General features: G+C 44.9%; 2 protein-coding genes across 6 annotated transcripts in view; one reads left to right on the forward strand and one right to left on the reverse strand.

Moving 5' to 3' along the window:
* Positions 1-10,774, reverse strand: part of tymp (thymidine phosphorylase) — a 30,396-nt gene extending 19,622 nt beyond the window's left edge. Inside the window, exon 1 of one of the 3 annotated variants that reach the window (XM_055653258.1) lies at positions 10,535-10,774. The gene's annotated coding sequence lies outside the window, so the exon portion shown is untranslated. Of the gene's footprint in view, positions 1-5,038; positions 5,232-10,534 lie in introns of those variants that run through there. The other 2 variants (XM_055653254.1, XM_055653255.1) reach the window with 2 other exon arrangements.
* odf3b (outer dense fiber of sperm tails 3B) lies at positions 5,069-24,305 on the forward strand. 3 transcript variants are annotated; one of them, XM_055653261.1, is made up of 7 exons: positions 5,069-5,154; positions 7,960-8,087; positions 9,753-9,953; positions 16,397-16,498; positions 19,217-19,338; positions 20,216-20,356; positions 22,440-24,305. In XM_055653261.1, the coding sequence occupies exons 2-7, from the start codon at positions 7,979-7,981 to the stop codon at positions 22,527-22,529; spliced, it is 765 nt and encodes a 254-aa protein (XP_055509236.1). In that variant the 5' UTR covers positions 5,069-5,154; positions 7,960-7,978; the 3' UTR covers positions 22,530-24,305. The 3 variants fall into 3 exon arrangements, with proteins under 3 accessions (XP_055509236.1, XP_055509235.1, XP_055509234.1); XM_055653260.1 differs by lacking the exon at positions 5,069-5,154 and adding an exon at positions 6,518-6,607; XM_055653259.1 differs by lacking the exon at positions 5,069-5,154 and adding an exon at positions 6,763-6,893 and having other exon boundaries at positions 22,440-24,304.
* Positions 24,306-26,110: the final 1,805 nt, after the last annotated feature.

A 26,110-nucleotide genomic window follows, 5' to 3' on the forward strand; every position in this document is an offset into this window, starting at 1 on the left:
TGGGCTGAAGGGCCTGTTCTTGTGTTATATTGTTCCATCTTCTAAATATATGTTCCTGTATATAGTCACAAGAAAACATTCTGGTGAACTGTTTATTCTTGTTGAAACTGTCCAACCTGCTAAGTCAATTTCAGAAAACAGGTCTGATTTGTTTAGCAGGACAGGGACATTTGTACTTTTGCAACATGTTTCATCGATTGTGTCAACATTGCAAATGTCACAAAAATAAAACTCCATGGACTCCACATTTTCCTCTTCCTGGTTTTTCTGACCAACCTTCGGTTGTGCTCGCGCGCGAAATGAATGAAAATTTGCAAATAATTCTGCTCCACCATCTCAGCATAAAGGCTTTATGTTACTATTAGACAGTGCTTGCTTTTGACCACTTGATTGAATGAGACCTTGTTGTCATCGAAGAGCCTGACTATTTATTTTGCAACCTTTACAAATGATATTGCCCAGTTGCTGTGATCCATCTTCATCAAAACCCATGCTTCTCCAACATACATTTCCTCTTCCACTTGGGATTTCAATGCATGATCATCTGGCTGTGGCTTGCAATAAATAGGTTACACACCTACATTAATGTGCCTTTAGGATCTTTGTAGGAATAATTAAACACGATATGACTTGGGGATCCTGACATGATTTTACCATCACCAAACTGAATACATTTAATCAATTCAAATTTAGTTGCACTGATAGAGACAAAATAGTGTGGATGCTGGATTCTTGAGCAAAAAAAACAACCTGCTGGAAAATCGGGTCAGGAAGCATCTATGGAGGAAAATGTCAGATAACTTTCCAGATTGTGACTCTTCTTCAGACAGGTAAATAAACAACCTAACTCTCAGTAAGCATCTGATACTAGATCAATCTTCCACACAATGTGCTTGTAATTGCTCATAACCCGTGGCTAGGCATCTTGATTTACCAGGTTTCCTTTTTGCCCAATTACAAAATACACATTGCAAATACCAGTTTCTTCATCATTCTTAAATATTCTCCATTTCATTCCCACTCTGAGGCCACCTACATTGATGTGGTGCCTTTAGTACTATTGTATGAATCATATCATTAAACATGATATTATTATTACAATGTGCAATCTTGAATTCTTCACCTTTGATCTGGGCACACCAACTTTCCAGACTCAATATGAAATTCTATAACTTTGGGTAACTCTTACACTCCATCTGCTGCAGAACTGGCCACATATGTTGCAAGTCATCCATTCCTGATGCTGGCTCTGATCTTCTCTCGCTATAAGCATTGCTTAGCCTGCTAGGCATGACCTACAGCCCTGCAATTGACAACCTTTCACATTTCTTTATTTTTATTTCTTGCTGCCCTCGTCTCATAGCTTTTATTCCAAATTTTCTCTCTCTGACTACCCACCCACTTTCTACAGATGCTGCCTTACCTGCTGAAAATTTCCAGAATTTCCTATTTTTATTTCAGACTTCCATCATATGCTTTAAAAAAAATTCTTCATCACTCTTGTTAACTTCCACACAATTAACTATGATGTGAGCATCTGCTATTGTCTCAACATTGGGCTGTGTTCTGCACACTTGCTTCCACTGATGGCTCTTTATATTTACATAATTGTTCTGGGTGAATGGCCTTGCATTGCCTCGCTAGAGTTTAGAAGGATGAGGTGGGACCTCATTGAAACTTAATGAATAGTGAAAGAGCTAGTTAGAGTGAATGTGGAGAGGATGTTTCCACTAGCAGGAGAGCAGGAGAGTCTAGTGCCAAGTGTTAGAATAAAAGGATGTACCTTTAGAATTTCTTTAGTCACTGTGGTGAATCTGTGGAATTCATTGACACAGATGGCTGTGGAGGCCATCATTTGGTATTTTTAAACCAGAGATTGACAGGTTCTTGATTAGTAAGGATCTCAAATTTTGTGGAGAGAAGGCAAGAGAATGGGGTTGAGAAGGAAAGATAGATCAGCCATGTTTGAATGGTGGAGTAGACTCGATGGGCCAAATGACCTAATTCTGCTCCTATGACCTATGAACATGAGCAAACATTTCAGAATTAACAGCAGGATAGATGAAAGGTAATTGACGTGTTTTAACTGTTTCTTTCTCCTGAAATTTCATCACGTTTCTCCAGTACATTTTTATTTCAGATGTCCAGCACATGCAGTTTTGTTTTGATTTTAGAAAACCATGGCTGATGTTAAATAAGAAGCAGGAGGCTAAATGTACAATTAGGTTACAGGATGCTGAAGGGTTTCTCAGTGTTGGCATGTCCCATAACACATATCGCTAAACCTATCCTTAGTGGCACAAAGATTGCAGTTTCTTGGATTGAGGGCTGAATTCAAAATCTAACTCCAATATTTTTTCTCTTCACAGGTGCTATCTCACTTGAAGAATTCTTTTATATTTCAGATTTCAGCAGCTGTTCCATCTCACAGCTCCAGTGTACATATTTGCCCCCTAACAGTCCTCATCTGTCCTTAATAGTCCTTTTGCTCAGGCCCTCCTCGCAACATCTTTGTAAATCAAGAATCAGAGGCCATACATTTAAGGCAAGAGGGAGAGATTAAATAGGAACCTCAGCTGCTACTTTTTTGCATGGAAGGTAGGTATATGGAATGAGCTGCCAGAGGAAGTCAAGTCAAGTCAAGTCAAGTTTATTTGTCACATACACATACGAGATGTGCAGTGAAATGAAAGTGGCAATGCTCGCGGAACAACAAAACAACCAAACAAATTATAAACACAATCATAACACACATATTATTTTACATAATAAATAATAGAAGGAAAAACGTTCTGTACAGTTAGTCCCTGGTGAGAAAGGCGTTTACAGTCCGAATTGCCTCTGGGAAGAAACTTCTTCTCAACCTCTCCGTTCTCACTGCATGGCAACGGAGGCGTTTGCCTGACCGTAGCGGCTGGAACAGTCTGTTGCAGGGGTGGAAGAGGTCTCTCATGATTTTGTTTGCCCTGGAGTTGCACCTCCTGTTGTATAGTTCCTGCAGGGGGGTGAGTGAAGTTCCCATAGTGCGTTCGGTCGAACGCACTACTCTCTGCAGAGCCTTCTTGTCCTTGGCAGAGCAATTCCCGAACCAGATGGTAATGTTCCCGGACAAGATGCTTTCCACCGCCGCTGCGTAGAAGCACTGGAGGATCCTCGGAGACACTCTGAATTTCCTCAATTGCCTGAGGTGGTAAAGGCGCTGCCTTGCCTTACTCACCAGTGCTGAGGCGTGTGATGACCATGTCATATCCTCAGAGATGTGGACTCCCAGATATTTAAAACAGTTCACCCTATCCACAGGATCCCCATTTATACTCAATGGAGTGTACGTCCTCGGATGATGTGCCCTCCTAAAGTCCATGATCAGCTCCTTCGTTTTTTTGATGTTCAAGAGGAGGCTGTTCTCCTGGCACCAGAGTGCTAGATCAGCCACCTCCTCCCGGTAGGCCCTCTCATCATTGTCTGAGATCAGGCCCACCACCACAGTGTCATCAGCAAACTTAATTATTGAATTGGAGCTGAACCTAGCCACACAGTCATGTGTGTACAGGGAGTACAATAGGGGGCTGAGGACGCAACCCTGGGGCGATCCTGTGCTCAGGGTGAGGGACTTCGATGTATTCCCTCCCATCTTGACTACCTGGGGCCTGGCGGTGAGAAAGTCCAGGACCCAGGCACACAGGGAGGTGTTGAGTCCCACTTCCAGTAGCTTCCCAGCCAGTCTGGTGGGGACTATCGTGTTGAAGGCTGAACTGTAGTCTATGAACAGCATCCTCACGTAGCCCCCCTTCTGGCTGTCCAGATGGGAGAGAGCGGTGTGCAAGACCTGGGAGACCGCATCGTCCGTGGACCTGTTCGGACGGTATGCAAACTGCAACTGGTCCATGTTCCGAGGGAGGAAGGCGCAGATGTGATTCTTCACCAGCCTCTCAAAGCATTTCATGACTACCGAGGTAAGGGCCACCGGACGGTAGTCATTCAAGCAGGCTGGGGAGGCATTTTTTGGTACCGGTACAATGATGGATTTTTTGAAGCAGGCAGGGACCACGGACTTGTCCAGGGAGAGGTTGAATAATGTAGTGAGCACTGGAGCTAGCTGCGTAGCATAGGACTTGAGTACTCGCCCCGAGATGCCATCGGGGCCTGCAGCTTTTCTTGTGTTCACCCATGTCAGTGCCCTCCTCACTTCGTGCTCGGACAGCGAGAATGTGTGCATATTCCTCCCTTCAGCTTCGGTAGCCAGCCCGCTGTCGGTATTGTCAATAGTCGGCAGACCTGGAGTGGTGTTGCCCCTCTCAAAACGAGCGTAGAAGGAGTTCAGGTTGTCAGCTAGGGAGGTGCCGGCACATGCGGGTGACGGAGGGGTGCTTCGGTAGTTGGTTACAATCCGTAGCCCCTGCCACAGGCTTCTGGTGTCCTGCTGCTCCATCTGTAACTCCATCTTGTCCCTGTACCTTCTCTTTGCATCAGTAGTTGCATCAGTAAAAGCATTTAGACAGGTACAGGGATAGGATAGGTTTGTAGAGATATGGGCCAAATGTAGGAAGGTGGGACTATCATAGATGGGGTATATTGGCCGGCATGGGCACGTTGGGCCGAAAGGACTGTATGACTCTATGACTCTATGCCAATCCTTATTCATCACTCGTCCAAGCAGATCAGCTGTAATTGACAAGGATTCATTGCCTTCTCATAGATGGCACCAAAATGTTATTGTGCCGCATGGACAGCCTTGGTCCACAGACATTTCCGTTTTTCGTGCCAACACTCTTCCCCTCGCTGAAACTTAAAGCACACTTGCGTTCTCACTTTTTTAGTTCTGATGAACTTATTTATTACATAATTCTCCTCCCTTTATGAAACAACATCCTGCAAATGGCCCAAGCAAACACGGTGAGATCGTCGAGGCTAAATTATTTATTAATTCACAATGCTTTCCTGCAGTTCCTAGAAGTACTACCAAAGTCCTTGATTATAAACAAGAAGGTTAATATTTTAAAATGCATGATAAACACTTCTGTATATTCAGTGTACTCACTGTGTAAACTGCAGGATCACTCTAGTGTAACTTAAGGGCACGTCACACCACTCTGTCCCTCAGCATGTTTTGTCTTGTATTGTACCGAATGAGTGGAAAGGTTGCACAACCTCTAGGTATGATATTAATATATTGTATTTGCTCTGCAAACTGCGGTTGACTCAGCTCTGAACTTCTTCTCTTTTTTAAACCCTATCATTCTTGATAAGAAAATAGTTGATCAATCTACTTATCGCGCTGGTCCTGCGGTGTGTAAGATTACAGCTTCTCTTAAATGTATTATTTTTGTCTGACTCTTTGCTCAAATTCCTTTGATACCCTTACCCAATATTTTATTTATCTCAGTCTGAAAATTGTAATCATCTCCTGCCGGACGGACTGAATTCTAGATCTCATTCCTCCGAAATTTTCGCCATCTCCAACGGGATCCCAACACATCTTCCCACCTCCACCCCTTTCCACCTTCCGCAGAGACCGTTCCCTTCCGCAACTCCCTGGTTAACTCATCCCTTCCCACCCAAACCACCCCCTCCCCAGGTACCTTCCCCTGCAACCGCAGAAGATACAACACCTGTCCCTATACCTCCTCCCTCAACTCTGTCCAGGGACCCCAACAGTCCTTTCAGGTTAGGCAGAGGTTCACTTGCACCTCCTCCAACCTCGTCTACTGTAACCATTGTTAAAGATGTGGACTCTTACACATCGGAGAGACCAAATGTAGACTGTTCAATTGTTTTGCTGAATACCTTAGTTCAGTCAGCCTGAACCTACCTGATCTCCAGATTGCTAAACCCTTGGTCTAATGTTAGGTCTCCCCCATTGTCAGAGTGAGGCTAAGCACAAATTGGAGGAACAGCATCTCATATTTCTCTTGGGCAGCTGACAGCCCAGTGGTATGAATATTGATATATCTAACTTCAGGAAGCCCCGGCATTCCTTGTCTCTCTATCCCACCCCCACTTAGGTCGCAACAGCTTCTCATTTTCACCCAACCAACAGCTAACAATGGCCTGTTTCTTTTATCATCGTTACTTTTTTGCACATCTTTCATTCATTGTGCTTTATCTCTCTACATCACCGTCAATATCTCGCGTTTCCCTTATCCCTAACCAGTCTGAAGAAGGGTCTCGACTCGAAACGTCACCTATTCCTTCTCTCCAGAAATGCTGCCGATCCCTCTGTGTTACTACAGCTTTTTGTGTCTATCTTCTGGATTTCATTTACACCTTGTTTGAAAGCTTCCTAATTTCCTTCACACATAATGGGCTCTCGATGTAAAACGAAATAACTTCTCTGTATAGGTACGATAAAAATCCCTTAAAACTCATGAGTTTTTCTCCTTATTTTCCTCTTCTAGATATATTCTCATCCCTATCTGAATGCCCCTTCTCTAAGACCAAATGTTAACTTCACTGATCTGGGACCCGCGCCCATTCCAATCCATTACACTCCGAATTGTCCCTGTCTGTTTCAAGTTCTTATCGGAATCTGGTGAGGCCGGTGGTTTGGGAAGGTCCAGTACCTCGTCTGAGGAGGCATCGGACCCTCTGCAATCAGGACTCGAGGAAGGTCAGATTAGCAATGTGATTGGAAATCTTTGCAACCTTTGCCAGTCTGTGGTGGACCCAGCAGTCCCTTCACTTTACATTGTTAGCTCAGAAATTGACCAGGTTGAGACACGTCATCAATCTTGAAATGGCTGTTGCTGGGACACGGCAATGACAGCGGCGGCTGCCCGGGAAAAGCTCACTGATCCCCCCCGGGAGGCGGAGAAAGGAGTCGCGCTGCACTCAATTGTTGTGGTAATCCTTGGCAGGCAGCATTCTGCTCCGGTACCAAAACCAAACAAAAAAGCGTGAGTGGCTGATTAAAGGTCTGGGATGGGGACACGCGAGGTCATTGTTGAACGCCCGCTGCTTTCACACTGACACCTTCAAATTCCAAAAGGGCAACATGTGAGATATTGTTGAAAAATTCGTTTAAACAAACGCACCCTTTATAACGACGTCAATCTTTGTAAAGCCCAGTTGCCGGAGGATCTCACGCCAACAGCAAAAGTGAATCTAAAGGGTCAGAACCGAAACGTCTTCTACCCATTCCCTCCACTGTTGCTGCCCAATTCCCTGAGTTCCTCCAGCACTTTGTTTTTTTTTCAAGATTCAAGCATCTGCAGTCTCTTATGTTTCCAAAGGTGAGATCGTTATTTGGATCTGAGGGCTACTGGTGGCCAGAGGAGTGGACCCATGCGCTCACCAACAGCCTCCAGTCTGAGGCTGGGAGTGGAATGAGGGTAGTGTAACGATTGCTTGTCAGGCTATCTAAAAATCAAATTTCCCGTCAAAGGCCACTCTCTCCTCTTCACCTTGGTGGACCAGTCTGCCTCCGGCAGGGTGAACGATCCCCAATTGTTTACCACTCGGTTTAGTTTGAGTTACCTTGTGTGTGGTTAGGATGAGTAATGTTCTATTTTGCTGTAAACCAAAAACCAATGTGGATGTTGGGAATCGGAGATAAATGTATAAAATGCCAAAACCACTTGGGTAATTGTTGGTCTCCACTCATTCCCACAAGATATTCCCTTCAATATCACCACCCGATTTCTCTTCAATGTAAAATATATGCAACTCTCCTACCGCCGATGAAAGATTATCTGTTCTGTACAGATGCTGCCTGACCTGCTGAATATTTTCAGCGTTTTTGTTTTCGTTTTGTACTTTGCGGCAAGTCAGAAAAGTCGGTCGTTTTCCCGAGAAGATCCGGCGATGGGGGGGGCGGTATCTATCCATATATGTCTAAGAGAATATACAGCTAGGGCAAGAATGTCTGACTCCATGCTTATAAACCGCCGACCATTCAACGGTGATTCCAAGCTTGACTATATGTCCAATCCTTATGGGGTTTTTTTGAATTCACATTACCAGATAAATCCATTCACCTACAATGCCTGCTGATCCGTGGGTTGGAACATGGAGACCTCACCGCCCGAGAATGGCGGTTGCAGCAATGTACAGCGGCCCAGGTCCCAAATACCTCCTGCCAGGACACACAGGTCTGTATGTCGCCAGTGTCAGCGTTCACAGTTCCCTCTGCAGCGCAAACATCGAGTGTTGAGCGAACATCTTACATCAAGGAACACTTTTCATGCTGACAGGACAAATGAATAAGTAGAGAACTGGGGATATTAGCAATGACCAAATCAAGCATTCCTTCCACAGAGCAGTGTGGACCTTACGGGAGACATGCGCACCACATTAGATAGAGGCTGTACAGGAGATAGCTGCACCTTGACTTTAGGGAATGTACAGGAGACTGGAGCACAGTGAGGATAATGGTCTCACAGAAAAAGGGAGGCCCTTGAAGTAGGTACCGTGCAGGAGACAGGAGCCCGGTGAGGTTCGGGACACAGGGACAGGAGACCAGTGAACGTGTAGGGGCAATGTATATGCTAAACGGCTCTCTTGGCTACGTGAGATGCCGCCGCTCGGCAAGGATAAGTCCACCTCAAGCGGCCGGGAAATAACCTTCCAACATCTACCATCGGGGACTTGTTTATTTGCGTTATAGAGCAATACAGTGCGAAACAGAACTTTCGGCCGATCTTATCCACGGTAATCGTGCTAGTCCCATTTGCCTGCATTGGCCGATATCTTTCTTATACCTTCCTGTCCATATATCTGTCCAAATGCCTTTTAAAACTCGTAATTGTAACTGTTTCCATAACTTCCTCTGAGTGAAAAGCCGCCCCTGTGGTCCCTCTCAAATCTCTCACTCCTCACCTTCAGTCTATGCCCTTTACTTTTAGAATCCTCTACCCCAAGGACTGTGAGCATTTGCTGTATCCTTCATGTCCCCATGTCCCTTAGTTTGCTAACATCAGGTAGGTGGCTGAAGATTTTACGCGGGGTTTCAGGGAGAAATGACCAGGTCTAGATTAGGCTGCACACTTCAGGCTGCTGGGACCAGGGGTAAAGGGTTATGTCCAGTTGAGGTTGACCTGAAGCGGTTGAGTGGCGATGGTCTGCTGCTGTCTCTGGGTGGGGGTAGATGGAGAATAGGGAAAGGCCAGCAATGAAGAATCGAAGAATTGGGACAGATGTTAAAAGAGAAAGTGAATGGAATGGGGAAGAAGCTGAAGGGTTAGAACAAAGGTGAACTTGTTGAGGCTCTTGTGGAGGGGAACTTAAACATGGGCTGAATCAGGTAGGATGGTGAGACATAGGATGTGGACAATGTCAACCATGTCTGTGCATCTCACATACATCTCCATGTGTGCACTATGTTTGAGCAGCAGAACCCATTCTCCAGTTTTCTTGAACCTCCTTGCTCTGTCCTCCATATAATGCCCGGTGTATGATGGCTGCAGCATTTTAAAATGTTTCATACGCAGTAGTCTGTCGCTCCTCAAAAATGAACTTGAAGTAAATCGTGTTCCCATGCATTCTCAGAACAGCCCTTAACTGACTCGTATCCAAGGAAATCTATCATAAATTATAGGGATTATAGTCTTAGGGAAAACTGGCTTTGTCCTGCTCCCCTGTTCCCACAGCAGTACTCATGTGCCTGTTGGCCATTCCCCTTCCTATGTTCATATTTCCTCTGAGTACGGAGGAGCAGGCTTTGTGGGGGTGCAATGAAAGTCTGATGAAATTGAAAGTAGAGTTCCAATCGTGAAAGCTTGAAAGCTTTTGATATTTCCAGTCTTTTTAACTTCCAGGTTATACTGGCCATGATACAACAACATACAGGGCTCCTGCTTATTCCTTGGCTCAACGCCTTCCAGGAGCAAAGGACAGTGGCACACCTGCACCAAAGTCAATCCCAGAAAAGATGACTCACCATGGGAAGGACACTGTCCCTGCATGGACAATGGGTCATCGACCGAGGGACATTGACCCGAGTAAAACACCAGGGCCAGGTCAGTGATGAACTAGCATAAGGTGACTAATAGGAGAAATATCATGCTTGCTCTAAATTAGTTCAGTTCTAATATCTTCCATATTCTGACTATCTTTGCCTAGACTCTAAGCCCTACTTGTACCTATCTATGCACATTGTCCCTGCATTATCTTTGTTCTTTATTGGCAGTCATCTACTATTTTGGTTACAATTCTCATCATCATTCTGGTATCTTCTTGAGTTTCTGGGTGTATGATTTGAAACACTCCTTTGAAGAGAAAGCTATTGGGTCACTATTGAGTCCAATTAGAGTGGCTGGGATGTTACTGAAATTTTTTTTTGAGGGGGAGGATTAATCTACATTTGGGAAGACAGGGAGTGCAGCTGGGACTTTTCCTGCAGCATAGTCATCAGGCTCTCGTGGTTTTCCACATTGAACAGGAGGAGTATATCACTCTACTGGCTGCCATAACTGCCCCTCAATATACACTTAAAATAAATCTAACAGACCTAAGGAATAAACTTTAAGTACCTTACCTTGTTTCTGCTTGCTCTCATCACCAAAGCCCTTTAGTCACCATAGCCCACACTTTTACTCACCAACAGCGCTTCCGACCACCAAAGCAATCAGTCTCAAAATGGCCCTTTTATTACGACTGTTCCATTAGAGTTACTTCCCGAAACGTGCTACTAAGACTGCCGGACCCAAAAAATACCGGGTGCACTCAAAATTTTAATCTGCTTTTGTTCCTCCTCTCTGTCACTCAGGCTGGTGAGCCTGAAAAACTAGAAATCCTTGCCCAACCAATGTTTTTATTTGGTACAGGAGCAGCCCATAATGTTGCTCCATTGCAGAAACAATCTTCCCTTTCATCTTGAGATCCAAAAAGGATTGTGTGCGTGGGCATGCGATGTACTAACTTACAAAGAAAATCAGTGGTGCTGGTGGTGGTGGTGGGGGGCGGTGGATGGAAGATAGGAAGTGTACCCAATATACAGTAACCTTTTATGTGTATCAATCTGTGTGTTGAACCTGGGTACATAAACACCTTGTACCTTGATGTCGTTCTAACTATCCCTGGTATTGCATAGAACAGAACTGGCCATGCAATATTCCATTCCATGCCATACTATACCATTTGTACTTTTCACTTCCATAGGCCTGTGCCTATGGAAGTGAAATTGCGTTATAATCTGCAAGGAAATCCTTGAAATTTAACAAACAAACCAGGACAGATCTCAGAACTTTACCTCAATGGTTAAATTTGGTAACTGCACACATTATTGTGCAGTTCCATGAAGAGCATTACAATGTCAAAGTAGTGTTATGTTAGATCAATAATTTTGGTTCAGATAGTCAGGAATTAGTTCCTGTAATGCATGAGTAAGACATTAGCATTGGCTAAAGGTGTCAAATTTGTGACATTCGCTGCCTCGCCTTCTTAACATGTCCCTTCTAGTTTAAAAATGTTTCCTTAACCTTTACCAGCCTGTAAGAAGCTTTTCAAAAATGGGGGTGGCATGACAGGATTACAAACATTTAAAGTGAAATAATGTGCACGCAGCGCACATCACGAGCGCGAAGCCCCTCGTGGCCGGGGTCCAGTCCCCACATAAGGGCCCTGGAAGCTCTAGGAATTTAGAAGCTCTCTGGTGCATTTTGAGCCTTATTTTGGAGTATTTCTGCACCAAATTTTCAGAAATAATTTTGGTTGAGTCAAGAGTAATGAGTGGATGGAATGGGATGATTGGAGTCATTGTTGTATACATTTTTTTAATCAAGAATTGTTGTCCGTGTTTTAATAATCAAGTTGAACTCTTGTAAAATGGTATGTATTATGTTATAAAGGAGCATGCAAAAACTGCAAACAAAATACTGTAAGTTTTTGCAGTAAAGAAAACCTTTTTTAGAAGAAGCTTCATGTGTTGATGTGATTGCCTGTTACTGTTAGATATAGGTCGGTAGGGCACTGCAAGTCGGCAGCCCTGCCAGCAGTGTGTTCGTATTTTCAACTTTTTTTGTTTTTTTAGTGTGTTTTAATGTATGGTTTTAATGTTTCTCTGTGTGTTTTGTGTGGGGCTTGGAGAGGGGGGTAAGGGGGAAACCGCTTCGGTCACCTCCTCCATGGAGAGGCGACTTTTTCTATGTCGCCTCCCCCCGTGGCCTAACAACAAGGATCGGTGTGGCCTTTCCCGGAGACACGCCCGGGGGCTTCAGCTGCGGGCGCAGGGTGGACTCTCGTAGCGGAGTGGGCGAGCCCTCGCTGGGGCTCGCCGGAGGGGAACGCTCCATTCATTGGCCCACGGTAGCCTGAAGCCGGGGTTTGCAGAGCTCCAGCCGGCGCGGCGTCCTGGGCTTGGGATCCCTTGTTGGGGACCTGGGAGGAGAAGAGCTCCGACCGCCGGCCCGCGGCCAACTTTTTTAGCGTGGGCGCGGCGTGGATTTACCATCAGGAGCGTGTCCATCGCCGGGGACCCCTGGGGAGGGGAGCTCTGACCGCCGGCCCTCTGGTCCTGCGGTCTGCAGTCCTTCCAGCTGCGGTGCGGCGGGAACGTTAAATCTTCGACCACCGGCCTGTGACCTACACCAACCTGAAGCCACGGTCTCCGGTGGGGAGGAACCGTTTCAGGATTTACCTGGACTTTTACCTGTCTACTCATCTGGACGCCTGCAGCCGCGGCTGCGGAGGGTTGAGATCCCGACCACGGGGGAAAATGGAGGAGGACTGGCCAAATTTTGTGCCTTCCACCACGGTGATGAATGCTGTGGTGAATGTTTATGTTAAATTATTATTGTGTTTTTGTGTGTTCTTTTTCATTGTACCGCTGCTGGCAAATTCATTTCACTTGTACTTTACGAAATGGTGCATTTGCATTACTATGACCGCTTTCAAACTAATCTATTTTACTGTCATACTATAATAACAATTCTAGTTCCATGATGACTCATAAACAAGATCATAAATCACATTTTGAATTCTCAAACACAATGTGATTGTGAATAATTGCAGAGCTGCCAAGTTTCTCCGAGCATCTCCGTATGTTGATGGCTGCAATCAGTATTTTGTTGGGGAAATTGGTATTTCTCACATAAATGTAACAGAACGTACTACACTGAAACTGGATTTTTGAAAATCAGTGTTTTGCATGCACCCTCATGTATTCTCAAATATCAGTATGGAATACTGAAAATCAGTACTACTGAATTGTGAAACCATTTTTGAAATGTGAATTTATAATTCTTAATTTTAATTCCATAACATAAAAATATGTAACATAACATAAATTTCACAATTCTTTGGTTTACCAAACAATCAAACATGCTGGCACGACGCTGCATAATCATTCAGGTGCTCCTGGCATAAAGGTGAGTAGCATGGTAAGTACAATTTAAAAAAATCACCCAGTGTTACTATTGTTGAGCCAAGTTGACTAGCATGACTATCACTCAGCACTCAGCATGCTGGCATGATGCTGCAAAAGCATTCAGGTGCTCCTGAATGTATATTGCCATTTACCACTACTTCTACTAATGCGAGGGCTTTCGTTGGCCTTAGCCTTTATGCCATCCCTGGTTCCACGAATATAGGACCTCAGACCAGTTTATCTAGCATGGCAGTCCTCAGTTTGTTAATGCAGTCAAAGCATGTGTAGTTCCGCAGTACACTGATGTAGGTGGCCCGACTTCTACCTCTTCTTGCAGTGCCCTGTTTGGGCTCCCAAAGTGTGAGTGGATTAGCAGACATGGTTCCTCTCACAGACTTTGACAACACTCTTGGCAGACCTGCATATATTGCCATTTAGCCATAAATCACATTTTCCAGTTCCAATCCAGGGAGAAATAGCAGCGTCGCCAGCAACACCTAAGGGTGCACAAGGAACTGCACCCAAGGGTGCACAAGTAACCACTCCAGCAGCGCGACGAGAGGCAGCAGCAGGTCGCCCCAAGGAGCCGCTCAAGCGGCAGGTTGGCGAAGGCGGATTATGGCGCTTGCACTCCGACCTCAGCTGCCACTTCTCCCGAGCCTGCTCGGGCTTGGACAGTTTCTTCAAGCATTGCAGACTCGAACCCGAGGTGATCGAGAACCTGGCCAGGGAGAAGTTTGCCGCCGATGCCGCCCTGGAAAGCCTTGCCCTCAAGTTTCGCAGCGTGAAAGGCCTGTCCCACTTGGGTGACATTTTCGGCAATAGCCTGAAAAGAGGTTGTTGCGTCGTGGTCGGGTCGTGATGCGGCTTGATGTGTGGTGACTCATATAGTGACGCCCGGTGACTCCCTGTCGCCCCTGGATTTTGGAATGTTCAAAATCCAGGGGCGACATCTGGGTGTCTCATCATGTTGTGCGCCCTGTCACACACTGATGTATGCAGTCCTGTGGGTGACGACCGGTTAGGGTTGGGGTTAGGGACCACAAATGGGCTGTAAAATATTCTTCCTTCAATGCATGGATTTTAAACATTAATATATTGTATTGTATTGTATTTTAATGGCCACACAGCCAGGCTGGTGGAATTTGGGTTGTCAGCAGCGATACAATAATAAAGAACACACAACCACAATAAAAAAAAAAATGTAACACAAACATCCACCACAACATTCATCACTAAGGTGGAAGGCACAAAAAATTGGCCAGTCCTCCTCCATTTCCCCCCCCCCCCCCCCCCCCCCCCCCCCTGGACAGGACCAGAGTCCAGAGTCAGTCCAGGATCGGCTCTTCCTCACTGGAGACTGCGGCTTTAAGTTGTTGTAGGCTGCAGGCCGGCAGTCAAGATTTAAAGTCTCCGCTGCAGCCAGAAGCACCGTAGACTGCGGGGCCGGCGGTCGAAGCTCCCCTCCAGGGGTGTTGGTAAGTCCATGCCAGCCCTGCGGTAGAAGTTGGCCGTGGGCCGGCAGTGATGGCTTCTTCTTCCCCCGGGTCCCCCACGAGGGATCCCGGGCTGTAGACGCCGCAGCAGCTGGAGCTCTGCAGACCGCGACTTCAGGCTGCGACTTCAGGCTGCCGGCTGCCCTGGGCCAGCGAAACGGAGCGCTCCCCTCCAGCGAGCCCCAGCGAGGGCTCACCCGCTCCACGTCGAGAGTCCACGCTGCGCCCGCCGCTGAAGCCCCAGGCGCGTCTCCGGTAAAGGCCGCGCCGACCCTTGATGTTAGGCCACGGGGGAAGTGACCTGGAAAAAAAGTCGCCTCTCCATGGAGGAGGCGACCGAAGCGGTTTCCCCCCCCCCCACACCACCCCCACCCACCCCCCCCCCCCCCCCCCCCCCCCCCCCCCCCCCCCCCCCCCCCCCCCCACACAAGACACACAAAAAAAACCCAAAATACATACTTTAAAACCCCCACCTAAAAAATAAGAAAAAGTTGAAAAAAAACTGACGCGCTGCTGACATGGCTGCTGGCAGAGCAGCGCCCCCCCCCCCCCCCCCCCCCCCCCCCCCCCCCCATTATTAAAATTAATACAATTAAATCAATTGTGCAAAAAAAAAAGATGTCTGTCCAGTTTTATTTACAGATATAATGGTCCGTTTCCAGATCCATTCACCATCATCTCTAACTTTTCACAGGGATAGATTCAGTGAGTTTAGACTGAACTCTCCTCTCCCCTTCACCCCCCTTCTTCCCTCCTCCCGCCCCAATCCTTCCTTCTCTACTCCCCCCTACCCTTCTTCCCTTCCCTCTCCCCCCTCTCCTTTCCCATTCCCCCGCTACACTCTTCTCCCCCTTCTCCATTCCCTCCCCTCCCATCATGTCCCCTTCTCTCCATCTCTCTCCCTCCTCCCATTCTCCAATCCCCCACCACCCCCCACTTTCCACGACGCCCACAATTTGTGCACCCAGCCTGTGACAGCTAGATCCCACTAATAGTACTGCAAAAAGACCTAATCATCGTTTTATGAACATTGACTATGGGATAAATGCAGACTTTGGGAACAACACCCCCTATCTCTCCCCCTCCACCCCGTCACCGGAGAGACAGCGTCATCTTGCGTCTCTACCGCGTCACCAGCTTCCCCTGTAACGTAATGGCGGCTATCTGATCCCGCCCACTGCGCAGACACGGATGGTCACAAATATTTTTTTCCCCCAAAACATCCCGGGGGCCGGAACCCGAATTTTCCGAATTTCGGGTAAATTCCTTCAAAGTGGAAACACTGATTGCGATCCAATTTTTTTTTTCTCTGGATTTTTTTTTACTCTGGGAAAAAAAGCGGGGTGCGACCACACCCAACGCACCCCCCAACCCCCATCGGACGGGCCATGTTCTATATCTACAACCTAGCTTTTATGTATTAATCACAACCTATTTTTATGGATTGGTACCTAAATTTGCATAAAACTACACTGTGAAACTCTTTGGGATGTTCTGCTGTGTTAGACATCCTTTTGTAAGTTATTGGTGGTCTCCAAGATACATTTAACGTACAAGTACTTACAATGACTGACCTTGCCTTTTCTGTTTTTCTGAGCAGCAAATTACCGGACAGATCCTGCAAATAAATTAGTTCACCGCTCTGTTCCAGCCTACTCCATGGCTTTGCGGACCGTTGGGCTCAAGGGAAGTGATGGCCCAGGTACAGTAATCAGCACTCAATATCACTCTCAGACGGTTGGGCTTTGTTTAAGTTATCTGGACAATTAAGTCCATTTGATTGGTTCTGAGTTGATCTCACAGCTAAACAAATAGTTTCTAACAGCCACTAATGGGACTGGGACTCAGTTTAATGGGAATAAAAAGCATAGTACTTGAAAGATCAATCTGAGCCCTATCCTTCAATTACCTGTCAACAAAATACCATAAAAATCCATTATAATCCTCACCTACTTCAAATTTTGCCATTGACAGCCATAGCTTCTAATAAATAAGTCGTTCATCACTCCTAAGGCTCCTTCTGACATGAATCACTCCCTCAATCTGAGGGCTTCCTCTCATTTAGAAGCAATTCCTCAGTTCCAGAGCAGTCTATCACTTAGAATCACTCTCTCAGTCCTAAGGTTACCTGTCACTCAGGATCGTTCTCTCATTCTCTGGCTCCCTCTCACTCAGAATTGTTCCCTTAATCCCATGGTCTCCTGTTGCCGACAGATTCCTTTTATTCAGACTCAGAGATCCATGTCACTTTGATTCCCTCCCTCAAACCCATGTAACTAGTCACTCAAGTTTCTGTGAATCATCCTCATGTTGCCACCCCAAGGGTTTTTTTCTGTAACTGAGATTCAGTATTCGGACATGCTGTCTCAATCTCAAAGTTCCTGTTCCTCAAACCTCCTTCATCAGATTCTGGAATTCATCTAATTCTGGATCCATCCTTCATTCCCAGGGTTCCCTGGTGCTCAGACATTCCCATATCTCGAGGTCCGTTGTCACTCAGTATCCATCTCCCAGCTCTTGGAACCCCTGTCAACCTGATCCATCCATCAGTTCTGAAGCATCATCTGCCTCAGGCTCAACCTCTCAGTTCCAGACAGCATGTAACCCAGAGACAGTCCCTCACGCCATGGGCTCCAGTGCCAGGCACTTCAGCTACTCAAAATCACTCAGTCGATATCATAGTCTCCTACCACTCAAACCTACTTCTCTTAGTCATATTCACTGATTTAGTCCAAGAACACCCAGTTCCATCCCATTCCCATCCCAAACAGTCTGCCTTTGGACCCCTCCACTGCTAGAGTGAGGCCACATGCAAACTGGAAGAACAGTGCCTCATATTCTGCTTGGGTAGTCGACAACCCAATGGCATGACATTGAATTTTCCGATTTCAGGTAAACTGTCCCCACTTCCCATATTCTGTTTCTCATCTACCAGCTTCCTCCAAACCCCCACTCTAGCCATGCTTACCTGTATTACCACTCCAGCTACACCAACACCCAGATTCCAGCATTTTCACCCTTTTGCCTTCTCCACCACACTTCCAGCCTTGATTATGATTTCCATCCTTGTCCTTCCCACCTGACTCATCTATCAATTAATCCCTCCTCACCCAAAACCACTTATCACAAGCCAGCTCTTCCCCCACTCCTTTCCTTACTCCTTCCCCATCTCTTTCAACCAGCTCGCTCCCCTATTCCACCAATTTGCATGCAGCAAGACCTTGACAAAATTCAGACACTGACATGTGATATTTGAGCCACCAGGCAATGACTCTCTGAAACAAGATAGAATATAACCATGTTTTCTTGACATTTAATGCTATTATCATTGCTGAGTCTCCCGTCATCAACATCCCATGGGTCACCTTTGACTGGTCACATAAATACTATGTGACAAAAACAGCTTGCAGGTTGGGTATCCTATAATGATTGACTTCTCACATGCTAAAGTCTTTAGACCATTGACAAGGCATTTGCCCAGTGTGATGGTCTACTGCTCACCAGAATTAGGGCAATTCTAAAGAAGCTCAACACATTCCATAACAGATCAAATAATTGGTGTGATTCCTGCGATTCAAGTCAAGTCAAGTCAAGTCAAGTTTATTTGTCACATACACATACGAGATGTGCAGTGAAATGAAAGTGGCAATGCTCGCGGAACAACAAAACAACCAAACAAATTATAAACACAATCATAACACACATATTATTTTACATAATAAATAATAGAAGGAAAAACGTTCTGTACAGTTAGTCCCTGTTGAGAAAGGCGTTTACAGTCCGGATTCCTTCCCTCCACTACCATCATATCTTGGTTGAAATGTATGTCATCTAAAAAATGCATTGTAGTTAGTCACTCGGCTACCCACACATCACCTCCCAATAGATGTCCTTTGTCACCAAGAACAAGAGGTGCAAGTACATAGGGACATTACCACCTACAAGATACCATCCAGACTTGAAAACATATCTACATTCCTTCATTCTATCAGGTCTACATCCTGGAACTTCTACCAAACAGCATTGTGAAGAAACACAAAAATAAATTGAACAAATCAAACAAATTCCATTATTTCAAGTTATTTATTGGTGATTGAATTTACTGTTAGTTGACTGTAAGACGTCTAAAGCATATTTAATAATAGAGAGAATTAGGTATATATTCAAAAAGTAAAATAAAATCCAGTTTTATGGAATAGGGAGGGACAGGATGGTAATAACTCGATTGTTTACACAGACTGCTGGCAGAGGCAAAATTGTGAAATGCCATAAGAGGAAGAAGGTTCAGCCTCCAATTAGGCATTCATTTGCAGTTGGTGTATACTGACACAAATACAAGAACTTGAAGAAGATCAAGGTGGCCTCTAGTTGCTAAGTGAACACCTCAGGTCACTTCATCTCTGTCTCCTCTTTGTACTAGGACCTGCACGATACAAGGATGTACGCGTATTTGGGCCGAACATTCCACATTTGAAAGCAGCACCTGCTTACACCATGTCACAAAAAACAGCATTTGGGAGCATGCTGAGTAACATTGTAAAAGTAAGTGAATCCTTGCATGGGCATAACGTCTTTCATTTCCGGAGCATGGGCGTCAATTTTTAACATTTTCCAATTACCAGAAACTCATCATGGACAGGTGAAATAGCCGAATTTGTCTTTGGGGAACTTGCTCACTTATTTCCCTGCACCCAATGTCCAGCCGCCTCCCGTGTCCAATGCCACAAGCGAGCAGCAGCCATCTTAAATGTGCAAGTCCAATTCTGATTTTTGATTGATCCCATCTAGTGATGGAAGCAGGAGTCATGGCAAGAAGAGGTTCAGTAAACTCAGTTTTTATACATTTCTTTTCGGAACAGAAGGAATTAGCCTGAGCCTTTTCATTTGTCTGCCGCTGTCCCACTCCCTTTCCTGTCACCTGTACCTGACCACTCACCAAGGGCTGTGGCAATGCATCAGGGATGCTGTGCTGCCAATGAATTAGGAAGTGAAGGCACCTTATGAATGGATGAATATTAAAGATGCCATAGAATAATTTGACCACCAGGAAGCTCTCCAGTCCAGTCAGATTTCTTCTTGTGTACAATGCTTAGGAAATACATCAAATGGACACTACTTGTTTGTATCATCTCATTGTAGCAAAAATGGCTGCAACATTGGCTTTCATAAAATTCAATATTATTGCCATTCATGGAATGCAAAATTTAGTGTCATGCAGGCAAAATTTAGTGTCATGCGGTCTTATAGAGCTCCAAAATAACCTCCTGACGTAACAATGAAGGGAAATTTAAAGTGCATCAAGTTTAGGACTGTCTCAGATTTCATATAAACAATTGAGGCCGGGGCCAGATATGGGAACTGACCTGTGCCAAATATCATGTCTGATTTCCTCTAAAGTTTATTGTATCTTTAATTACAGACTCCAGGGCCATGTGCATATAAACACGTGGACACTGATGTATTCAAAAACAGAGCACCAAAGTACACCATAGTGGAACGCAATATGATTCCAGGAGACACCACATTGAAACCAGGACCTAATCGTTACAGGCCAGAAGATGTAAGTGGAAATGCTGAGTAGGAAGCTATCATTTTAGTCCAAGAATACTCCCAATCAGGACACGTTGCATTTCCTTCATGGCCCAATTGATAAATGTGCTAACCTGACTTGCTCAGTGGAAAAGTGCAAAGGTGGAGTGTATTTAAGAGGTTTCTAAGACTTGTGTGCTGTTCTCCTGAACTGCATAAGTTAACATGCAATTGTATACATTATACAGTTTTGGTCTCACACGTAACGATGGATTAATCAACATAATTGCTATATGTATTTGGCTCTGTAGATTAAATTTCTTAATCTAGGGGATGATAATTAGAGAACAGATAGTGTAGATCTATATACCCTAGAGTTTAGAAGAATGAGAGGTGACCTTATTAAAATAAGATTAGTTGAGGCCTTAAATAGGTAACTGCCGAGGGAATGTTTCCCCTTGATTGGGTTGGGGAGCATAATAGTTTCTCAATGTCAGCTACTTAGGGGTGGGCTGAGGGGAAGGTCCCCTTGGTCCCCTAATTCTCTGGCTAACTTCAGAAGTCAAATGAATTGTTTGGTACTGAAGTCATCAAGGGATATGTGGAAAGGAAGGAAAGTGGAGTAAATGTAACATGTCAGCTGTAATTGGTCCCCTTGGTCCCCAATTTGAGGAAGGACATACTTGCTATTGAGGGAGTGCAGCGTAGGTTTACAAGGTTAATTCCCCGGATGGCGGGACTGTCATATGCTGAGAGAATGGAGCAGCTGGGCTTGTACACTCTGGAGTTTAGTAGGATGAGAGGATATCTCACTGAAACATATAAGATTGTTAAGGGTTTAGACACGCTAGAGGCAGGAAACATATTCCCGATGTTGAGGGAGTCCAGAACCAAGGGCCACAGTTTAAGGATAAAGAGTAGGACATTTAGAACGGAGACGAGGAAACACTTTTTCTCACAGAGAGTGGTGAGTCTGTGGAATTCTCTGCCTCAGAGGGAGGTGGGGGCAGGTTCTCTGTATGCTTTCAAGAGAGAGCTAGATAGGGCACTTAAAAATAGCGGAGTCAGGGAATATGGGGAGAAGGCAGGAACGTGGTACTGATTGGGGATGGTCAGCAATGATCACATTGAATGCCGGTGCTGGTTCGAAGGGCCGAATGGCCTACTCCTGCACCTATTGTCTCTTGTCTATTGTCTATTGTAATGTTTCTGAAAATAGGGAGGCTTAAAAGGTTTAATGGTCTATTGCTGCTCCTAATGTTCCGAGTACCATCACATCCATGGCTATACCATATGCCTGCACACCATTGCAGAATTAGGTAATCAAATCACATGGGAAATGTGATAATTCTGGTAAATTTGGATTTGGCAAATAATGTTCCCTGTTCTCAGATCCACAATGTTTATAGAAACATAGAAAATAGGTGCAGGAGGAGGGCATTTGGCCCTTCGAGCCAGCACCGCCACCCATTGTGATCATGGCTGATCGTCCCCAATCAATAACTCGTGCCTGCCTTCTCCCCATATCCCCCGACCTCATTAGCCCCCAGAGCTCTATCTAACTCTCTCTTAAATCCGTCCAGTGACTTGGCCTCCATTGCCCTCTGTGGCAGGGAATTCCACAAATTCACAACTCTCTGGGTGAAAACGTTTTTTCTCACCTCAGTCTTAAAGACTGTGGCCCCTGGTTCTGGGCTCGCCCAAAATTGGGAACATTTTTCCTGCATCTAGCTTGTCCAGTCCTTTTATAATTTTATATGTTTCTATAAGATCCCCTTCATCCTTCTAAACTCCAGTGAATACAAGCCTAGTCTTTTCAATCTTTCCTCATATGACGTTGCACTGCCTCAATCACAACGTCTGTCCTTCCTCAAATTAGGAGACCAAAACTGGACACAATACTACAGATGTGGTCTCACCAGAGCCGTGTACAACTGCAGAAGAACCTCTTTACTCCTATACTGAAATCCTCTTATTATGAGGGCCAACATCCCATTATGGGGAGCATACTTTTAAAACGCTGGTTTTATTTAAGAAAAATGCATGAAATTATTTGTTTTGCAATAGTAAATGTTACAAGGAGAAACTTAGTTTAACTTGTGATTTCTTCCCAGGTAAATGTGCATAAAAACTATCCCAAGTACACTTTTGGAATCCATCATTCCGACTTCGTTGCACCTCTTATTGTGACACCCTCGGACTGAGAATCAACTACACAACCAGCCGCAATTCCCGGCATAATCCTGTATTGCTAAAATGTCAATTGTACTTCTTAAAAAAAATCTTTCATTTAAATACCTAATTCTTTTTCACCCTGTGTGTGTGATGTATAACCTGGAAGCTTTCTTCATTATGATTTTGGTGATGAAGCTTAACAACCCCCAATCCCAACAAATACCATGCACTTGTCAATGTCCCAAAGACAGAGATTTCCAGGTTAGTTCCAGGTCTAAGTGACAGATGGACTCCAAACGTATTTACCCTTTAGGAACTCAAGCAGAGATTCAGCGGTGATTGTTACTTTTCATCCTTCAGGTATGCCAAGTAATTTTGAGACTGCATGACCTGACATTTTCATGGTCAGGAGGGAATAGACAAGTGAATCCTCTGCATTCATTTCTTCTTTAATTTGGCTACTGTGGATTTGTGTTGGGGATTATAATAAAAATGGTTCTGGATGATGCAGCACAATTTGTGGAATGGCTTTAATTTTTTTTTCAGTCTTACTGATTCAGATTCAGATTCAATCTTTATTGTCATTGTGCAGTGTACAGTACAGAGACAACGAAATGCAATAGTGAAGGTAGGCACAGAAGGTGTATCTGCTTGCCTTTGCATCTCATTTAGATCCCAATTGCCTTTGCATCTCAATTGCTGGCATTAAAGAAGATAGATGGGTATTTAGTTTGGGTAGAAAGGAACTGCAGATGCTGGTTTACACTGAAGATAGACACAAAATGCTGGAGTAACTCAGCGGGACAAGCAGCATCTCTGGATAGAAGGAATGGTTGAAGTTTCGGGTTGAGACCTTTCTTCAGACTGAGAGTCAAGAGTGAGGGAGACACAGAGACATGGAAGGGTAAGGTGCAAAAACGAGATATCAAAGGGGACGAAGAACAAGGAAAATGTAGAATAGATCATTGTTAGCTAGGGGAAGGTGACAACGAAGCATACAAAGATATACAAATTTGGACAAAGACCAGACTGGTCGGAGAACTAGGATGGGGGAGGGATGGAGAGAGAGGAAAAGCTAAGGTTACTTGAAATTAGAGAAGTCGGGGTTGTAAGCTGCTTAAGCGAAATATGAGGTTGGTGAGATGAAATATTAGTTTGATGAGCTCAGCCAAACCAGACCATCAGGCAAAATAAAATTCTCTTGGTTTTGTTTTGGATGGGAGCCAAAGGGGATTCAACCCTTGTTCCTCCAGTCGTGATCAGAAAACACTGCTTCAGTGATTATTAGAGAAGAGAAATGAGTTTGCCCTGGTGGAGCCTGGAAAAATTATTAGGGTTGGGATCACTTCAGTGGTGGGATGGTGAAATACTAAAACTGAGAAGAATTTACAACATTTACCACTGAGAATGACTCGAGAGGGTTTGTACTATGAGTATGATGATATGGGGTTTATTGTGCTGAGAGAGAGAGAGAGTAATTTGCGATTAAGAAAATCTAAAATAAACATGGTTATGGCAGGGCAATATTTTCCAAATCAATGGAAGAAATGGGAGATAGTTACAATAAGAAAAATAATAATATTTTACTTTTGTGCAAAGGAAATATCAATATGTACAAACTGTCTGAATGTGTTAATAAAAATAAAAAGTATGCCTTTCACTTAAATTAATCTGTGTAATTCACTTCAACTCCAGTTTCTCATCATTCTATGGCTGTAAAAGTTTATTGTAAATTCCGTTTGATTTCTTGGTGGCAGCTTTCTGTTGACAGCTTCTATTCTCCTGTTCCTTATAAGTGGAAAGGTTCTATCTATATCTACTCAAAAATCTACACAATGTTAATGCTTCCATGGGGAAAAAAGGATGTGGATACAGATGAGGGGCGGGGGGTGGGGGGTGAAAGGCAGATGGTTGGACAAAGGCCAGAGATGAAAAGACAGGGCAGCGCAGTATAAGGTCACTTCCTGACTGGCCGCGTCAGTGGCCATGACCGACAACAGCCCTGGCTCGCTGCCGCGCTACCCAGAACCAGCCTAGAAAGGTTGCCGCTAGGCACGGCCTCTTCTCACCCCATGGATCGGAGAGGAGGGAGCTGGACCAAGGGCCAGTAAGCACACTGGCAGCAGGAGGCAGTGTGAGGCCCACCGGAGGCCATACAACAGCCTGGGGGGACTCAACCCAAGGGCCCAGTAAGCCGTACTCTCGGATTTTTAATCTTTTACCCAAGTCCCAACATTCATTTTGCAGGACCTCATCCCCTTTCCTTCCTTTGTCATTAATGCCAATGAGCATAACGACTTCCGGCTGTTCACCCTCCTCCTTGAGAATGTTCTGCAACCGCTCGGAGATGTCCTGGACCCTGGCACCAGGGAGGCAGCACACCATCCTGGCATCTTGAATGTTGCCACAGGATGTCCTGTCTGTCCCTCAAACTAACAAGTCTCCAATCACTATGGCACTGTCTGACATTTCACTTCCCCAAAGTCTCCCTTAGTCATGAACACCTCACTGTAATGCATATCACTCACATCATTAGATAATCCTGAGGTCATTCAGCTGCAGCTTCAGTTCCTTAACACGGACCATAGGGAGGTGCAGCAGAACGCAGATGCTGTAGTGGTGGTCCTCAGGGGAATTGAAAATCATCGCCACAACACCTAAAACCTTGGAAAAGTTGCAGAGCAAAACAGATTGCACCTTAACCTGCTGTTACCCTTATCTCAGTCCTCTTGTTGAAGCCCCATGAACCATTTACCCTCAGCACAGCACCTCACCTCAGCACGGCATCTCCCGACATGGCAGCTCCGCTAAACCTTCACTTCTTTTTATTGCCTGCTCTCTCTTCCCGAGCCAATCAAAAGCCTGCTTTTTTTTAAATGTCCCTCGCTCACTTGAAAAAGCTTTTTTCCCCCAATCAAAAACAATTCTTTCTCTCAACTTTTCTGCCGATTTTTCAAAAATGCTTTCTTTCTTCTTAAGCCTTCTCAACTTTTAAAGATAAAAAATAATCTCCCACAGTTCTGCAATTTTTCTTCCTTTTATTAGCCACAGCACTCATCAAAGCAAGTGAAGAACATCAATGACACTTTGACTTGGGTACAGTGGAAAGACTGTAGCCTAAAACTTGGATCAACTAACATCCGTTTTTGGGGGACCCTAATCATTCAAGAATCAGTTTTACTTCGATGAGATCATACCAGTATAATTTCATCACCAAATATACAAGGAACAAGTCAAAGTGTGATTGTTGCTCTTCACTTTCTTTGATGAGAGCTGCTCCACCATGACTCAAGAAATTCAATCTCACCATGACAAACCAATCCACTTGATTGGTGTGGCCTCTACCACCTTAAAAATGTTCTCCTTTTATTGCAAAAAGACACAAAGCTCTGGAGTAACCCACGGGTCAGAACATAGATAGACAACGTTTCAATGTCCGCACAGGAACCTTGTGCAGACATTGTTGCCGCAAGGCAGATGTGGTACGTCACATCTACAAAATCAACTACAAATGCCTTAGTTGCCTACTATATTGCATTTATAATCCTTATGACCTTTACCACTTAAAAGGTGGATGGTTTACAAGAATTATCCCAGGGATGATTGGGTT

This window comes from Leucoraja erinacea, chromosome 22, assembly GCF_028641065.1.
Source record: "Leucoraja erinacea ecotype New England chromosome 22, Leri_hhj_1, whole genome shotgun sequence".
NCBI lineage: Eukaryota > Metazoa > Chordata > Chondrichthyes > Rajiformes > Rajidae > Leucoraja > Leucoraja erinaceus.

Excerpts from the sequence above, each read along its gene's own strand:
- odf3b (XM_055653261.1), top strand. The coding sequence starts at position 7,979 with ATGCCTGCTGATCCGTGGGTTGGAACATGGAGACCTCACCGCCCGAGA. Across the intron at positions 9,954-16,396 it reads GAGTAAAACACCAGGGCCAG|CAAATTACCGGACAGATCCT; the intron begins GTCAGTGATGAA and ends TTTTCTGAGCAG. Across the intron at positions 19,339-20,215 it reads TGCTGAGTAACATTGTAAAA|ACTCCAGGGCCATGTGCATA; the intron begins GTAAGTGAATCC and ends CTTTAATTACAG.